Raw genomic sequence first — 15,469 nt, 5'->3', positions numbered from 1 at the left:
CGCGTTTACTCGACCCAGTGCACCACTGTGGCGTTCGACTAGCGTCAGGAGCTTTTAGGACGAGTCCGGTGACCAGCGTCCTGGTGGAGGCCGGAGTCCCTCCATAGCCGGTTGGGCGTGCGCAATTACTCTCCAGTTAAGTTCCACACGATCATAGTTCTCCTGCACATCCAAATCACTGTCTCCTTTTCCCGCCCACAGCGGCTCGTCTCCCTCATCTGCGGCCCAGGTCCGGGCTTACAATTGCAGTTTGTGTGCAATCCCTTCTCTCCAAACTGGAGTCCTTGCCTTTACCACCTGTACTTGAGGTTCATTCACGAACACTTCCATGGTGTACACCTAGGCCGCGGTTTCACCTGCACCTTTCACATGGCCCTAGAGACTCCGTTAACCCTATGACTCTCCGCTGTCACTTCCTCTCAATTCTTGACATGTACCGGGGCCATGAAGTGGTTTACACTGATGGCTTAGTGGCTGATGGCCACGTTGGCTTTGCCTATGTTCATGGAGGACATACAGAACAGCACTCCTTACCAGATGGCTGCAGTGTTTTCATTGCAGAGATGGCGGCCATATCTCGTGCTCTTGAGCACATCCACTCAAGCCCAAGCGAGTCATTTCTCCCGTGTACCTACTCCTTGAGCAGCCTACAAGCTATCCTTTGGTAGCGACCATCCAGGAGTTCATCTATGCCCCGGAATGATCCAGTCGTTCAGTGGTGTTTGTCTGGATCCCCGGTCACGTCGGAACCCAGGCAACGAACTTGCCGACACGTTGGCCAAACAGGCTACGCGGAAACCGCTTGTGGAGATAGGCTTCTCTGAAACTAACCTGCATTCAGTATTTCGCCGCAAGGTGTTGCGGCTTTGGGAGACGGAGTGGCATAACCTCATTACGCAAAACAAATGGTCTGCTTTCAGGGTGGAGGTTTTAATGTGTTGCAGAGTGGCTGACTTTTCCTTTTTATTCTCATGGTCAGCCAGCCATGGTAAACTGCTTTCTTGTTTTAACCTCTTCTGCCTGTTTCTTGGGGCTTTGTGGTTTTCTTGTCCCCTTTTGTCCATTTAAGTGTTTGTTGCCCTTCAGTCATTGTTGTAGTTTTTCCTTTCATTCTGTTTTGTGTTGTAAGTCTCATTGTCTTATTCTAGCATTTATGGCATTGTTTCCTTTGGAACAATGGACCGATGACCTCGTAGTTTGGTCCCTTCCCCCCCTCTTTTAAACCAACTAACCAACCATTTTTCCAGAGAGACTAGAGTATCCCGTTGTTAAACCCCTCTTTAAGAAAGGTGATAAGAGAGATGTCAGTAACTACTCTATTTCACTGCTGACATCAGTCCAAAACTCTTGAGAAGGTGGTGTATTCTAAAACAGTATCTCACCGTTGCAACAATAATATCCTCAGCAAATCACAGTTTGAGTTTCAGAAGGATTGCTCTATTGAGATTGCCATTTACGAGTTGGCACACCAGATATTACAAACACAAAAGATGATGATGATGATGATGATAATAATAACAATAATAATAATAATATGGTGATGTTTAGAGTACAAATTAATTTTCAATATGAATGTAAAATCACTCGTTCAACATCATGATGATTTATCATGCAAAATGATCCATGGGACATGAAAGTAACTAACTTACTTACTTTATTGGGGGAACACTCCAGATGCCAGTAACGCTATTTTCACATTCGATGCACCCAAGGTGTTTAATTTATAAAATAGAAAGTATTGTGTGTTCTTGTATATTAATTTTCTGGCTTCCTTGGTTAATTTCCCTGGCCCTTCATATATGAAGCAGCAAATTTTGAGGTTTGTTTGATCCATGGGAGAGTCAGAGATAGTGAAGGATCTGAACTGGAAGACTCGTACAGATAGATGTAAACTATCCCGAGAAAGTCTTAAAGTTTCAAGAACCAGCGTTAATTGATTACTCTTATAAATATACTACAATACCACTTATATTGCTCAAACAGGGATCGTGAGAATAAGATTAGAATAATCACTGCACGCATGGAGGCATAGAAACAATCATTCTTCCCTTGCTCCCTAAGTGAATGCAACAGGAAGAAACCCTAACTGGTACAAAAGGACATACCCTCTGTCATGCACCTCATGATGTTTTGCAGAGTATAGATGTAGAGGTAGATGGATTTTAGAACTCTTCTTGTTTTTTTAATATAATTAAATTGTTAATTTAAGAAGGAAAAAACAAGATACATGAAGTACAATTGGGAAAAAATTATTGTTATTATGAAAAATAATTCACAAAAGGAAAAATCAAATCAGATATCAAAAGAGGACCCTTTACCTAGTTATTTCAAACAAGAGGGCTTCGGTAAATGCTTTGAGTCTGGCTCACCTGAATTAGTATATTATGTTCTACTATAGGCACTACTATATGTATGTATGTTGTGATATTAACTCTACGTGATTTGTGTGTAAGGTATGACAGTATTATTTGTTGTTACAATTGCTTGTTCCACTTAACCGTGCTGTAAGCGATAGATGAGCCTCGGTAGATGACCTCAACCCTAGTTTCCTTGAAGGGCGCTTCTTATCTATGTTGCGCGCTTGTCTTGATATTTTATCAGTGATTCGGTTAAGCATGCTCCAGTTATCTGGGTCTCTTAAAGCTTGCCCTATGTACGATTCCTGATGTCAGCCATGAGCTCGCTAGCGCGCGCGCGTGTGTGTGCACACGCGCGCCATATTTTAGTGTTATGAATATAATAGAGGGAAACATTCCACGCAGGAAAAATATATCTAAAAACAAAGATGATGTGACTTACCATACGAAAGCGCTGGCAGGTCAATAGACACACAAACAAACACAATCATACACACAAAATTCAAGCTTTCGCAACAAACGGTTGCTTCATCAGGAAAGAGGGAAGGAGAGGGAAAGACGAAAGGATGTGGGTTTTAAGGGAGAGGGTAAGGAGTCATTCCAATCCCGGGAGCGGAAAGACTTACCTTAGGGGGAAAAAAGGACAGGTATACACTCGCACACACACCCATATCCAACCACACATACACAGACACAAGCAGACATTTGTAAAGGCAAAGAGATTCGGCAGAGATGTCAGTCGAGGCAGAAGTACAGAGGCAAAGATGTTGTTGAAAGACAGGTGAGGTATGAGCGGCGGCAACTTGAAATTAGCGGCGGTTGAGGCCTGGTGGATAACAAGAAGAGAGGATATACTGAAGGGCAGGTTCCCATCTCCGGAGCTCTGACAGGTTGGTGTTAGTGGGAAGTATCCAGATAACCCGGACGGTGCAACACTGTGCCAAGATGTGCTGGCCATGCACCAAGGCATGTTTAGCCACAGGGTGATCCTCATTGCCAACAAACACTGTCTGCTTGTGTCCATTCATGCGAATGGACAGTTTGTTGCTGGTCATTCCCACATAGAAAGCTTCACAGTGTAGGCAGGTCAGTTGGTAAATCACGTGGGTGCTTTCACACGTGGCTCTGCCTTTGATCTTGTACACCTTCCGGGTTACAGGACTGGAGTAGGTGGTGGTGGGAGGGTGCATGGGTCAGGTTTTACACCGGGGGCGGTTACAAGGGTAGGAGCCAGAGGGTAGGGAAGGTGGTTTGGGGATTTCATAGTGATGAACTAAGAGGTTACGAAGGTTAGGTGGATGGCGGAAAGACACTCTTGGTGGAGTGGGGAGGATTTCATGAAGGATGGATCTCATTTCAGGGCAGGATTTGAGGAAGTCGTATCCCTGCTGGAGAGCCACATTCAGAGTCTGGTCCAGTCCCGGAAAATATCCTGTCACAAGTGGGGCACTTTTGTGGTTCTTCTGTGGGAGGTTCTGGGTTTGAGGGGATGAGGAAGTGGCTCTGGTTATTTGCTTCTGTACCAGGTCGGGAGTGTAGTTGCGGGATGTGAAAGCTGTTTTCAGGTTGTTGGTGTAATGGTTCAGGGATTCCAGACTGGAGCAGATTCGTTTGCCACAAAGACCTAGGCTGTAGGGGAGGGACCGTTTGATGTGGAATGGGTGGCAGCTGTCATAATGGAGATACTGTTGTTTGTTAGTGGGTTTGATGTGGACGGACGTGTGAAGCTGGCCATTGGACAGATGGAGTTCAACGTCAAGGAAAGTGGCATGGGATTTGGAGTAGGACCAGGTGAATCTGATGGAACCAAAGGAGTTGAGGTTGGAGAGGAAATTCTGTAGTTGGTCTTCACTGTGAGTCCAAATCATGAAGATGTCATCAATAAATCTGGGTTGGCAGGCCTGGGTAGCCAAGAAGGCTTTCTCTAAGCAACCCATGAATAGGTTGGCGTACGAGGGGGCCATCCTGGTACCCATGGATGTTCCCTTTAATTGTTGGTATGTCTGGCCTTCAAAAGTGAAGAAGTTGTGGGTCAGGATGAAGCTGGCTAAGGTAATGAGGAAAGAGGTTTTAGGTAGGGTGGCAGGTGATCGTCATTTAAGGAAGTGCTCCATCGCAGCGAGGCCCTGGACGTGCGGAATATTTGTACTCAGCAAACGAATACTGAGCCCCCAAGGGACTAGGGCCATTTGGCACCACATCTGTGGAAGCCCGGTGCATTGTACTTGCAACGTAACCATTGGACAAAGAGCAGCAGCTTATCGGCTCAAAAGAAGAAGACTGGATAATGTATGTAGAAGGGGAGCATATTACAGAAAAAAGCAAATAAAATATTTGAAGGTTGAAACATGGCAAAAATAATGGGAAACATCTCAAAAGGGCTGTCAGATTATCTTCTTCCCGAACATCTGGGAACGGTTCCGGGCTCAGACACGTTGACCCATGTCACAGAATGGTATACTTCCTCACAGGCCATGGCCCCTACCCTACATATCTGCACCTCTTTGGCCATAGCCAAAGTCATATGTGGGAATGTGGGCAACGTAGATCCCCTGAATACATAACACTAAAATATATCTAAAAACAAAGATGATGTGACTTACCAAACAAAAGCGCTGGCAGGCTGATAGACACACAAACAAACACAATCATACACACACAATTCAAGCTTTCGCAACAAACAGTTGCTTCATCAGGAAAGAGGGAAGGAGAGGGAAAGACGAAAGGATGTGGGTTTTAAGGGAGAGGGTAAGGAGTCATTCCAATCCTGGGAGAGGAAAGACTTACCTTAGGGGGAAAAAAGGACAGGTATTGCTCACATACACACACACACATCCATCCGCACGTACACAGACACAAGCAGACATCTATCAGCCTGCCAGTGCTTTTGTTTGGTAAGTCACATCATCTTTGTTTTTAGATATATTTTTCCCATGTGGAATGTTTCCCTCTATTATATTCATATCCTTAGGTTAGTTAGTTTTAAGTAGTTCTAAGTTCTAGGGGACTGATGACCTCAGAAGTTAAGTCCCATAGTGTTCAGAGCCATTTTTCTAACAAGAAGCATCTTGACAGAGGCCATGTTGTGTTTGATAGAACAGAAGGAGGGGTAATGTATCAATCACAACTATGTATGAATGTGTCTGGCTCCAAATTAAGTCCCAGCTTGGCATTTACATTCTCTGTCCAGTGCTTGTAGAACTGCTTAAAAACATCATGATGATCATGTTAGTGTGAAGTGCATTTTCAGTGATGTGTCTAATGTTATCCTCAGTGGTGCTATAGTTATGGTCTAAAGCATTGCCTGCACTCCCTGCCACCCCACTGACACTTTTTAAAAGATGTTTCTCCAATAATGAACAATTAATGAGAAGGCGGGGCACTACTCACTGACAAACATTAAGAAATATGTGCTACTATGCCTCAGGACTTTCCTCCATTCGTCAGAGCAAGGTTTCAATATGCACATATTTAGCACTTGAAATTTGACATCTTAGCAAGAATCATCTGTAATTTGTGTTTTTCTCAGCCACTGAGGGCCGGCCGAAGTGGCCGTGCGGTTAAAGGCGCTGCAGTCTGGAACCGCAAGACCGCTACGGTCGCAGGTTCGAATCCTGCCTCGGGCATGGATGTTTGTGATGTCCTTAGGTTAGTTAGGTTTAACTAGTTCTAAGTTCTAGGGGACTAATGACCTCAGCAGTTGAGTCCCATAGTGCTCAGAGCCATTTCAGCCACTGAGGACTTCATAGTATTGACGAAAGGAGGTCTGTTCTCTTAATCATTGTGTCCAAGAAATGCCATTAGTGTAATTAATGGAAAAAATAGCATGAAAACCATTTTGAAAGAAAGCGTAATTCATCGAAAACACTTTAATCATTCTGCAGATATGCCCTGCACATTTGTTTCCAGTCATCTTGCATCACCACTATATCATTAGTATGATAATATGTGTATTCTCTTTGCTTGAAAACAAACGGTAACTTCTGACAACAGTATATGATTTCCTCCTGGTCTCTATTCTAATAAACTTCTAACTTTAACACTGTTTTCTGCATGCAGACATTAAAGGTAATTGGGGAGCAACATTGATGTTTGAGACAGTATTATCAAACTACTTGTTCACTTACACACTGTGAGACTTTTGGAAGCACAGTTGTACTGGTAGCAGGGGAAATGTATCCACCATTTTTTTTTTTTTTTTAATTAAAAGTTTTCAAGTTTAATCTGTTACATTACTTGACACTCTCACTACTTTGATGATGTTTTTCAAGGTGCTTCCTCAGTGTTCCATTCTGAGTATACCTTGCTGGACAGTATGGACAACGAAACTGTGGTTCTTTCCCACATTCATATTTTAAATGTTTTGTTAAATTCCTGTTGTACTTGTACACCTTGCCACAAACTCTGCACCTAGAGAAACAAGGTCTTTTTGACTGGGGGAGGCCCGAATAAATGTCACACGTCCAATCGACCACACTTTCAATACTCATTCCCTCACTGAGAAAGTTCGCCCTGTCACTAGGTGACTGCTGTTCTCGGTGCACTGCACAGTCCACATCATTAAATGTAAAATTACGCGAAACATCATCAGCAAAGTTGTCGTCAGTGTCCATTAACTCACTTTCACTTTTAACTGGTGTTTCTGTAAGTGTTCCTGGTTTCTGGAGAGGACCTTTTAATGTGACTGCTGTCTGCTCTGAAGCTGCTTTTGGCAGTAGAGTATTTTCACATTTTATTCTATCAGTCTTGTTCTCTGGAACATCTGGCAAGTTATTTTCCAGCACGGACTTTGGAAATGCTGCAGAAGTCAACGGTGTTAAAGCATGTGCTGAAATCGTTGAACTAACCTGTGGTTCATTGGATGTGCCGTGTAGAGTGCTTAGGTGATTTTCGGTTGCAGAAGAACTATTCCCAATTTTGTTCTCATGGCGAGCAGATAAACTGTGTGAAGCCCTGAGAGCACAATTGATTGGTGACGTATTTTGTTCTTTTGTACTGAGAGTTTCCTGTGCGTCAGGAGATGGTAAACTGTCATCTGATAGATCAACTACGTCTGTGTCTGGTGGGAACTGAGTGACTGTTGCAGGTTCTGCAGATTGCTCAACTGCTGCACCACTCTGTAGGACCGAAGAGCACATTTCCTTAGTTTTGTCCACTTCCACCTTCCCATCTCCTCTACCCTCACAACTGTCTGACAAGCCTTTTATTTGCAGCAACTTTGCCGCCTGCAGGAGACCTCCCAGCTGATCCTGGGAAATGCTGACCTCACCACGGTACATGTAATCCACCACAGCTCTCAGTTCCTGAAATCTGATGTCTTTCAGTACAACTATCGGGTGTTTCTCATAGTGCTGGCTGAACAACAGTGCAAAGAAAGGGCTACACGATGAGAGGATCACTCGGTGAGCTTTCAAGCAACGACCTTCGGCTGCGATAGTGCAGTCGACAAGTGTTCCGCTGTCTAAAAGGGTTTCAAAGACAGAAAGTACTGTACTCTGGTGGTTGTTCCACCTCAAACATACATTACCATTTGCTTCCATGTTTCACTTGTAACTAGCTTGCACACTGTACCAACAACTTTTACTGCAAAACTGTATTTATTTGTTTATTTATTGTTTATTTGGATACACACGGGTGCCAACTACTGTATACTGCCTCTTCCAAAGTGGTATTCACAATTGCATATTACATTTACACTGCCAAGTTAACAGGATATCTGCTCTCAGGTCAGACTGGATTCTGTTGCTCATTTACAGCGAATCGATCGAATCCTTCTGGTACTCTACGTGGATATGTTTTTGTAGCACCATAAATCCATCCTGTGAAAAGAAAGTAGCATGAATAAAGCACACTTTCGTAAAAAAGGCACCTTGTAGTATATTTAAGAATCAAAATCTTTATTCTGTGCAACTAATATGAGGACTATTCATACATTAACCCCTATTAGGTATTAAAAATAAACAAATGTTTAAAGCTTCATGGCACTTGCATGGTTCAAAAAGGAGACTTTGAAGGTCATGTTGCATCAGTCAGTTCTCTACCGCATTCATCAGTGTGTAAGCAGCAAGTGGACGAAATGGACTGTGCTGTTCAGTCTCCTCACAGTTACGCTGTGTTTCGTTATTCGCTTCCTGCAAGCAGAATGAGTCACGATTTGTCATCGGTTGTGTCATTGTATGGTGATGGGGTTATGAGTGTAGGAGCTGTGAGGGACTGGTGCAGAAAATTTGAGGCTGGTTGCATAGATGTAAACAATGGAAGTGGTCAAGGAAGACGTGCAGACGTAACTGACGAACTTGTGCACCATGCAACTATTCATAGTTTCCAAAGATGTGCTTCTGATTTCAGGGATAACCCTCTTTAACATTGTCACAGTGGGTATTAAAATGTTTAACTGATGTTCAAAAAACTTAGAGTGGATTCATCTTTGATATTCAGCATTACCATGAAGAGAAGAAATTTCTGGACAGAGTTGTTACTGGGAACAAGATGTGGGTACGGTATGTGAACTCTGAAACTAAGGAGCAGTCCAAAAATTTGATGCACACTCATTCTCCCAGAAAGCCAAAAAAATTCAAGCAGACTCTATGAAAGCACAATAGTGGTTACAGTTGTTTGGAGCTGCAAAGGAATTCCAACAATAGATTTCATGAGATTAATTCCTGAGAATACTGTGACATCACAGGTTTATTGTCAGGCTCATGTGAAACTCCAAAAGACAATCCAAATCAAACCAGGAGAGATGATTGCTAAAGGAACAAGTGTCCTTCACAACAATGTGTGACCCTATATTGCGAATCATACAAAGGAAAAGTTCACTCTTTTTGGCTGTGAGATTTTTCGTCATCATCCCTATAGTTCAGATTTGGAAACAAGTAATTTTCATCTCTTCCCTGAAATACAAGCCTGGCTGGCTACTCAGCACTTTTTGACTGACAATGACCTCAAGGATTTTGTCAGCAATTAGCTGAAGTACGGCGTGGCACCAATCTTTGATGAAGGGACAAAGAAGCTGATGGCATGGTGTAACAAATATTTGAATTTGGGTGGCGACTAAGTAGAGAACTACTATCAAGACATATGTACAAACTGTGTTTACAAGTTATGTTTTTCTTTTTCTTTTTTATATCCAATCTGAGGGTAATTTATGAGCAGCCCTCATATGAAGTAGAACAGGGGCAGTCAACATTTGTACCTACCGCCCAGTTTTGTATCTCTGTTAGTAGTAAAATTTTCACTGATTCCAAATATGGTGATATAAAAAGTAGGGAAGTAACTTTACTGAATAAAATTTATACAGCAGAGTTAAATCAAGTTAAAGTATCTCCACTAATAATAATAATAATAATTACTTATCTAATACTTTGTCAAAATTGTGTCAAGACTTAAAATGAAAATGTTTTTTAAAACCATTACAGCCTACCACCCACCTGAAAACTGGACTGCCCATTAGTGGGCTGTAGGGACCAGGTTGACTGCCACTGACTTGGAACATTTTTCATTTGCGACAGCCTGAATCTGGCTGAGGAGTGATGTATCTAAATTGTGAATGTCAATCATTTGGATTCTATACCATTCCCTAGTGCATTATGAAGAAAGGTGGGGCTGGTGCTTAACTGTGTCTTCCACTACATGCCACAATGACTGAATAATATTAAAGCATGGTGAATGGGGAGATCACTCAAAAAGTGTTAGTTCATCCTAAAGTTACTTAAAACAATGTCTTTGACATATGTTTGCTTTCTTGTGGCTTACCCATGACAGTTATTATAGTACATAAAAATACACCTCTGTCACAGTGTCCTTTATTAACTGCTACAAGTTTCAAAGTATTAATCCCCCAACTTTCTAGTATCTGTCAAACAGAATCCCACTCTTGAAATGTTCAAGCCATAAAGTAACTGAAATAACAGAAAAGCCTTTATCATAAAATTAAAACTTACTTTCTACAGCTGTGATGTGACACTGCATGCATCCTACTAGATCAAGTATTAGGGTTTCTTTCATACCATCTGTGGATAGGGCTATGGAAGAACTGATGGCTCAAATACCTTTGTGCATGCTGTAATTTTGTCTTCGTGGTCCCTGCGGAAGTGTTCCTTAGGAAGCTGTAGTATTTTCCTATATTTCCCACTTAATGGTGGTTCATAGATTTTAATAGGCTTTTGCAAGATAGTTTGTGTCTATATTCAAGAAAGGCAATGGCATACCGCCTTTGCTAGGACCTTGCCTAGTCGGCGGTGCGGGTCTCTCGCATCATCCCTACACTCCTTGAAGTATGGGACATCATCATATTCAAGCATTTTCATGGTTCTCCCTCACAACTCCAAATCATCTGTGACCATTCAAGCTGCCCTTCTTAGTGCATATTCAAAACTCCTTGTCAGTTCTGTTCAGTACAGGTTGCACACATGCGAGCAATATTCACAGAGCATGAGTGTTTTTGTAACAAATCTCTTTTGTAGACTCTTTACAATGTCCCATCTTACTACCACAGAACCAATGTCTGCCACCTGCTTGACCAATGGCTGTGCCTGTGTTATCATTCCATTTTTACACTCACAAACTGTTACACCCAAGCATTTGTACAAATTGACTGACCTCAGTTGACTCTGTGTTACAGTCATTGCACCCTAATTTTTTGTTTTGTGAAGTGCACAGGTTAAATTTTACTTATGACAGCTGCAGTGTAGTGTGCTGATGTTTACAGTGACAGCTGAAAATTATCTAACATGCATGTTAACGCAAATGTTTTGATATGAAATGTTATCTTTACAAGGATAATTAATTTACTGATTGCACAAGGGTGCATACAAGAACCTTTCAACCACAGATAAGGAACAGCATTAATTATTTACTCCATGGCCAGTTGTTGCTAACATGAGCACACTATGCCACCACTGCTGCTGTAAGTAAAATTTTACCAGTGCACAGTTTTACATTTCTAAATTTTTAAACCAAGTTGCCAGCCTTTTTGCAACAGTTTGAATATTTATTTGATTTAATATTTATGCTACTTTCTTTAAATAGTGCTTCATTACAGTCAACTGCATCATCGGCAGACTCCAAGGTTAGCGTTAATTTTGTCTGCCAGTCTTTAATACACAATGAGAATAGCAATTCCATGGAGCACGCACAAAGTTACTTCCACACATGCCAGTGACTCTCCATCGAACATGAAATGCTGCATCGTTCCTACGAAGACTACTTCAGTCCAGTAACAAGTTTCATTAGACACCCCGTTTGACTGTATTTTTATTAATAAGCATTTGCACAGTACCAAGTCAGATGCTTTGACACGTGTCAACAATCACAACTAAAAAGCAAAGGATAAGTAACTAGCTTCCAATTTTAGTTGACCTCTGGCAGCTCTTATGAACTATAGCTGTGTCACTTAAACTTATCTTGTGCTCGACAATGGCACATAAGTCAAAATTGCAGTGGCACAGCAAAAACAATTACAGTTGAGAGTGGTAAATGATGCCATTTAAGGAATTTATACTGGCTGTACATCTACATTTGCCAGAAGTTGATGACATCATTTAAAGTATAAAATTAAAGAGGACCAATAAACCTTGTGGCTAATTAAGCCCTTGCTCAAACCATAAAGATATTAAGTACAGCAAGGGAAGCTCAAATACTCACTTGTTTCCAAGGTTAATTACCATAAATCATGGTCTCCATATAAATTATTCAAATATGTTGTACAGATATACACTGGGTTGTCAAAGAGAAACAACTTGCCTCTATTCCAAAACAGTTTTAGTCTGTGAGTAGTTTATCAGCGATTTTTATAGCAGTAATTTTGTTACTGTCTGTGCAAAAGTTGGATTCACTTCAAGATAATGAAAATAACTTTACATTTGTATCTTGTACTTGTCACTCTTGTGCTATAATTAATTGTTACTAACTTTATCAGTAAACATGGTATCCGCCAAGTAATTACAGATGACGAGATGATGCACTTTTGTGAACGGACAATTCGAATTATAATGTACAGTTTTTGCATAACGAGATCAAAGAAATGTTGGCGTATTAATTTCTGTTACGAGATCACAAATTATTTGCTCCAAAATGGAGCGTGTATCCTGAGATCGGTTAAGTACTACTTTTCTGTTTAACTACCGTATTTTTCTGGGACAATCGGCGCTGCTTTAATGAATTACCTCTCAAACTGTAAACATAATCCGACACCGAATGACTGGTGGCACAAAAATCATTGCGAAAGCCTTGTGTCCTGTCATCAGGAAATGTGTTTTCGTTCCGACTGCGCGCAGTTATTTCACGTTCAACACTGAAACAACTGCCTTCACAATAATATACTGCCGACGCACAAATGTATATTCGGAGCCAGAGTGGTTACCACTCTACCTGTCAAAAGTCAGTGTTACCAACAATTCGGGGAAGATTAAATAGAACAGTCAACACGCAACGCTCTGTCTGCGGTGATCAGAGCTTAATTTCGGCGGAAACGGCGTGCCGGCACCTACCATGGAAATTTTTCAAGTCACTGGAACGAGTCGAAACTGGAAATTCAAATAGTACACGTCCATTAAATTTCAATCCAACTTTGATTTGCTACTGCCCCGGCGCCAGTAAACTTAGTTGTTGAAGTACTGCAGTGACGTATGTGTATTGATTATTTGTAGTAATGAAACTGAACATAGATTAATTCATTTTTAAAAAACCCATCCCAATTCAAAAGTAGCAGTAAAATGCATACTACAACACTACAGAAGAAAGAATAATCTTCACTATTCTGGGTTAAATCTGACGTCGGCACAAAAAGGGGTGAATTATGATGCGACAAAAATCTTTGGTCATTCGCCAAATAATATTAATAATCTGACAGAAAGCAATCCAAAATTTAAAAACAAAGTAAGGTTTCTGAATGGCAACTCCTTCTACTCAATAGATGAATTTTTAGATATGAAGCAGTAACTGAAAAAAGCATAATGAAAACTTACGTCAAAATGACACGTTCCACATAATTACGAAATGTCGTATTCGTGATCTATGGAACAAGTTCTGATGTAATGTAACGAAATGATTAGATGTCAAACTGCATTTAAATCATTCACTAAACATCGAACACCATGTCGCATCTTTTTTTTCCCGTAATACTTCAGCGAGATTGTGTAACACCTTTTTATTTTCCTCATTAGTAATAAGAAATTTCCATCGCTGCAGAAGATGGCAAAGATAAGCTTTTAAAATTATCTTTGTAACAAAAGACAATGTCAGGAGAACATTAAATTTTTTTAACAACTTTTGTTTCATTCTCCCTTGAGAATGCTTGTATTTTAGATATCACAAAAAAGATGTGTAATTTTACTGAACCATCAACAACATGTGTAGTAAATGATATATGTAACAATGCATGCAAAAATATATATGTATATTAAGAGTTATCATAGAGGCATGATTTTTACCTGCAATCATAAGAGGATTCCCCATGAACCATGGACCTTGCCATTGGTGGGGAAGCTTGTGTGCCTCAGCGATACAGATGGCTGTACCGTAGGTGCAACCACAACGGAGGCCAGACAAATGTGTGGTTCCTGAAGAGGGGCAGCAGCCTTTTCAGTAGTTGCAGGGTCAACAGTCTGGATGATTGACTGATCTGGCCTTGCAACATTAACCAAAACGGCCTTGCTGTGCTGGTACTGCGAACGACTGAAAGCAAGGGGAAACTACGGCCGTAATTTTTCCTGAGGGCATGCAGCTTTACTGTATGGACAAATGATGATGGCGTGCTCTTGGGTAAAATATTCCAGAGGTAAAATAGTCCCCCATTCGGATCTCCGAGCGGGGACTACTCAAGAGGACGTCGTTATCAGGAAAAAGAAAACCGGCGTTCTATGGATCGGAGCGTGGAATGTCAGATCCCTTAACCGGGCAGGTAGATTAGAAAGTTTAAAAAGGGAAATGGATAGGTTAAAGTTAGATATAGTGGGAATTAGTGAAGTTCGGTGGCATGAGGAACAAGACTTTTGGTCAGGCAAATACAGGGTTATAAATGCAAAATCAAATATGGGTAATGAAGGAGTAGGTTTAATAATGAATAAAAAAAATAGGAGTGCGGGTAAGCTACTACAAACAGCATAGTGAACGCATTATTGTGGCCAAGATAGACACGAAGCCCACGCCTACTACAGTAGTACAAGTTTATATGCTAACTAGCTCTGCAGATGATGAAGAAATTGAAGAAATGTATGATGGGATAAAATAAATTATTCAGGTAGTGAAGGGAGACGAAAATTTAGTAGTCATGGGTGGCTGGAATTCGAGAGTAGGAAAAGGGAGAGAAGGAAACATAGTAGGTGAATATGGATTGGGGCTAAGAAATGAAAGAGAAAGCCGCCTGGTAGAGTTTTGCACAGAGCATAACTTAATCATAGCTAACACTTGGTTCAAGAATCATGAAAGAAGGTTGTATACATGGAAGAATCCTGGAGATACTAAAAGGTATCAGATAGATTATTGGTTATGAGCTGTGGATTAGAACTGAAGAAACTGCAAAAAGGTGGGAACTTATGTAGATGGGACCTGGATAAACTGAAAGAACCGGAGGTTGTACAGAGTTTCGGGGAGAGCATAAGGGAACAATTGACAGGAATGGGGGAAAGAAGTACAGTAGAAGAAGAATGGGTAGCTCTGAGGGATGAAGTAGTGAAGGCAGCAGATGATCAAGTATGTAAGAAGACGAGGGCTAGTACAAACAGAAGAAATATTGAACTTAATTGACGAAAGGAGAAAATATACAAATCCAGTAAATGAAGCAGGCAAAAAGGAATACAGACGACTCAAAAATGAGATCGACAGGAAGTCCAGAATTGCTAAGCAGGGATGGCTAGAGGACAAATGTAAGGATGTAGAGGCTTATCTCACTAGGGGTAAGATAGATACTGCCTACAGGAAAATTAAAGAGACCTTTGGAGAAAAGAGAACTACTTGTATGAATATCAAGTGCTCAAATGGAAACCTAGTTCTAAGCAAAGAAGGGAAAGCAGAAAGGTGGAAGGAGTTTACAGAGGGTCTATACAAGGGCGATGTACTTGAGGACAATATTATGGAAATGGAAGAGGATGTAGATGAAGATCAAATGGGAG

The 15,469-nt window shown here is 41.2% G+C and overlaps 1 protein-coding gene across 2 annotated transcripts; it reads right to left on the bottom strand.

Moving 5' to 3' along the window:
• Positions 1 to 6,516: 6,516 nt before the first annotated feature.
• On the bottom strand, positions 6,517 to 12,714 carry LOC124717137 (longitudinals lacking protein-like). Of its 2 annotated transcripts, XM_047243880.1 has the most exons (3): positions 12,524 to 12,714; positions 9,788 to 9,895; positions 6,517 to 8,176 (listed from the first exon to the last, which is right to left on the bottom strand). In XM_047243880.1, exon 3 carries the CDS (start codon positions 7,895 to 7,897, stop codon positions 6,590 to 6,592), a length of 1,308 nt encoding a protein of 435 aa, XP_047099836.1. In that variant the 5' UTR covers positions 7,898 to 8,176; positions 9,788 to 9,895; positions 12,524 to 12,714; the 3' UTR covers positions 6,517 to 6,589. The 2 variants fall into 2 exon arrangements, with proteins under 2 accessions (XP_047099836.1, XP_047099835.1); XM_047243879.1 differs by lacking the exon at positions 9,788 to 9,895.
• Positions 12,715 to 15,469: the final 2,755 nt, after the last annotated feature.

The sequence above is a fragment of the Schistocerca piceifrons genome, chromosome 9, assembly GCF_021461385.2.
Source record: "Schistocerca piceifrons isolate TAMUIC-IGC-003096 chromosome 9, iqSchPice1.1, whole genome shotgun sequence".
Taxonomy (NCBI): domain Eukaryota; kingdom Metazoa; phylum Arthropoda; class Insecta; order Orthoptera; family Acrididae; genus Schistocerca; species Schistocerca piceifrons.
This window is presented reverse-complemented; position numbering and strand designations above follow the sequence as displayed.

Coding starts and splice junctions, on each gene's coding strand:
- LOC124717137 (XM_047243880.1), bottom strand. CDS start 7,897: ATGGAAGCAAATGGTAATGTATGTTTGAGGTGGAACAACCACCAGAGT.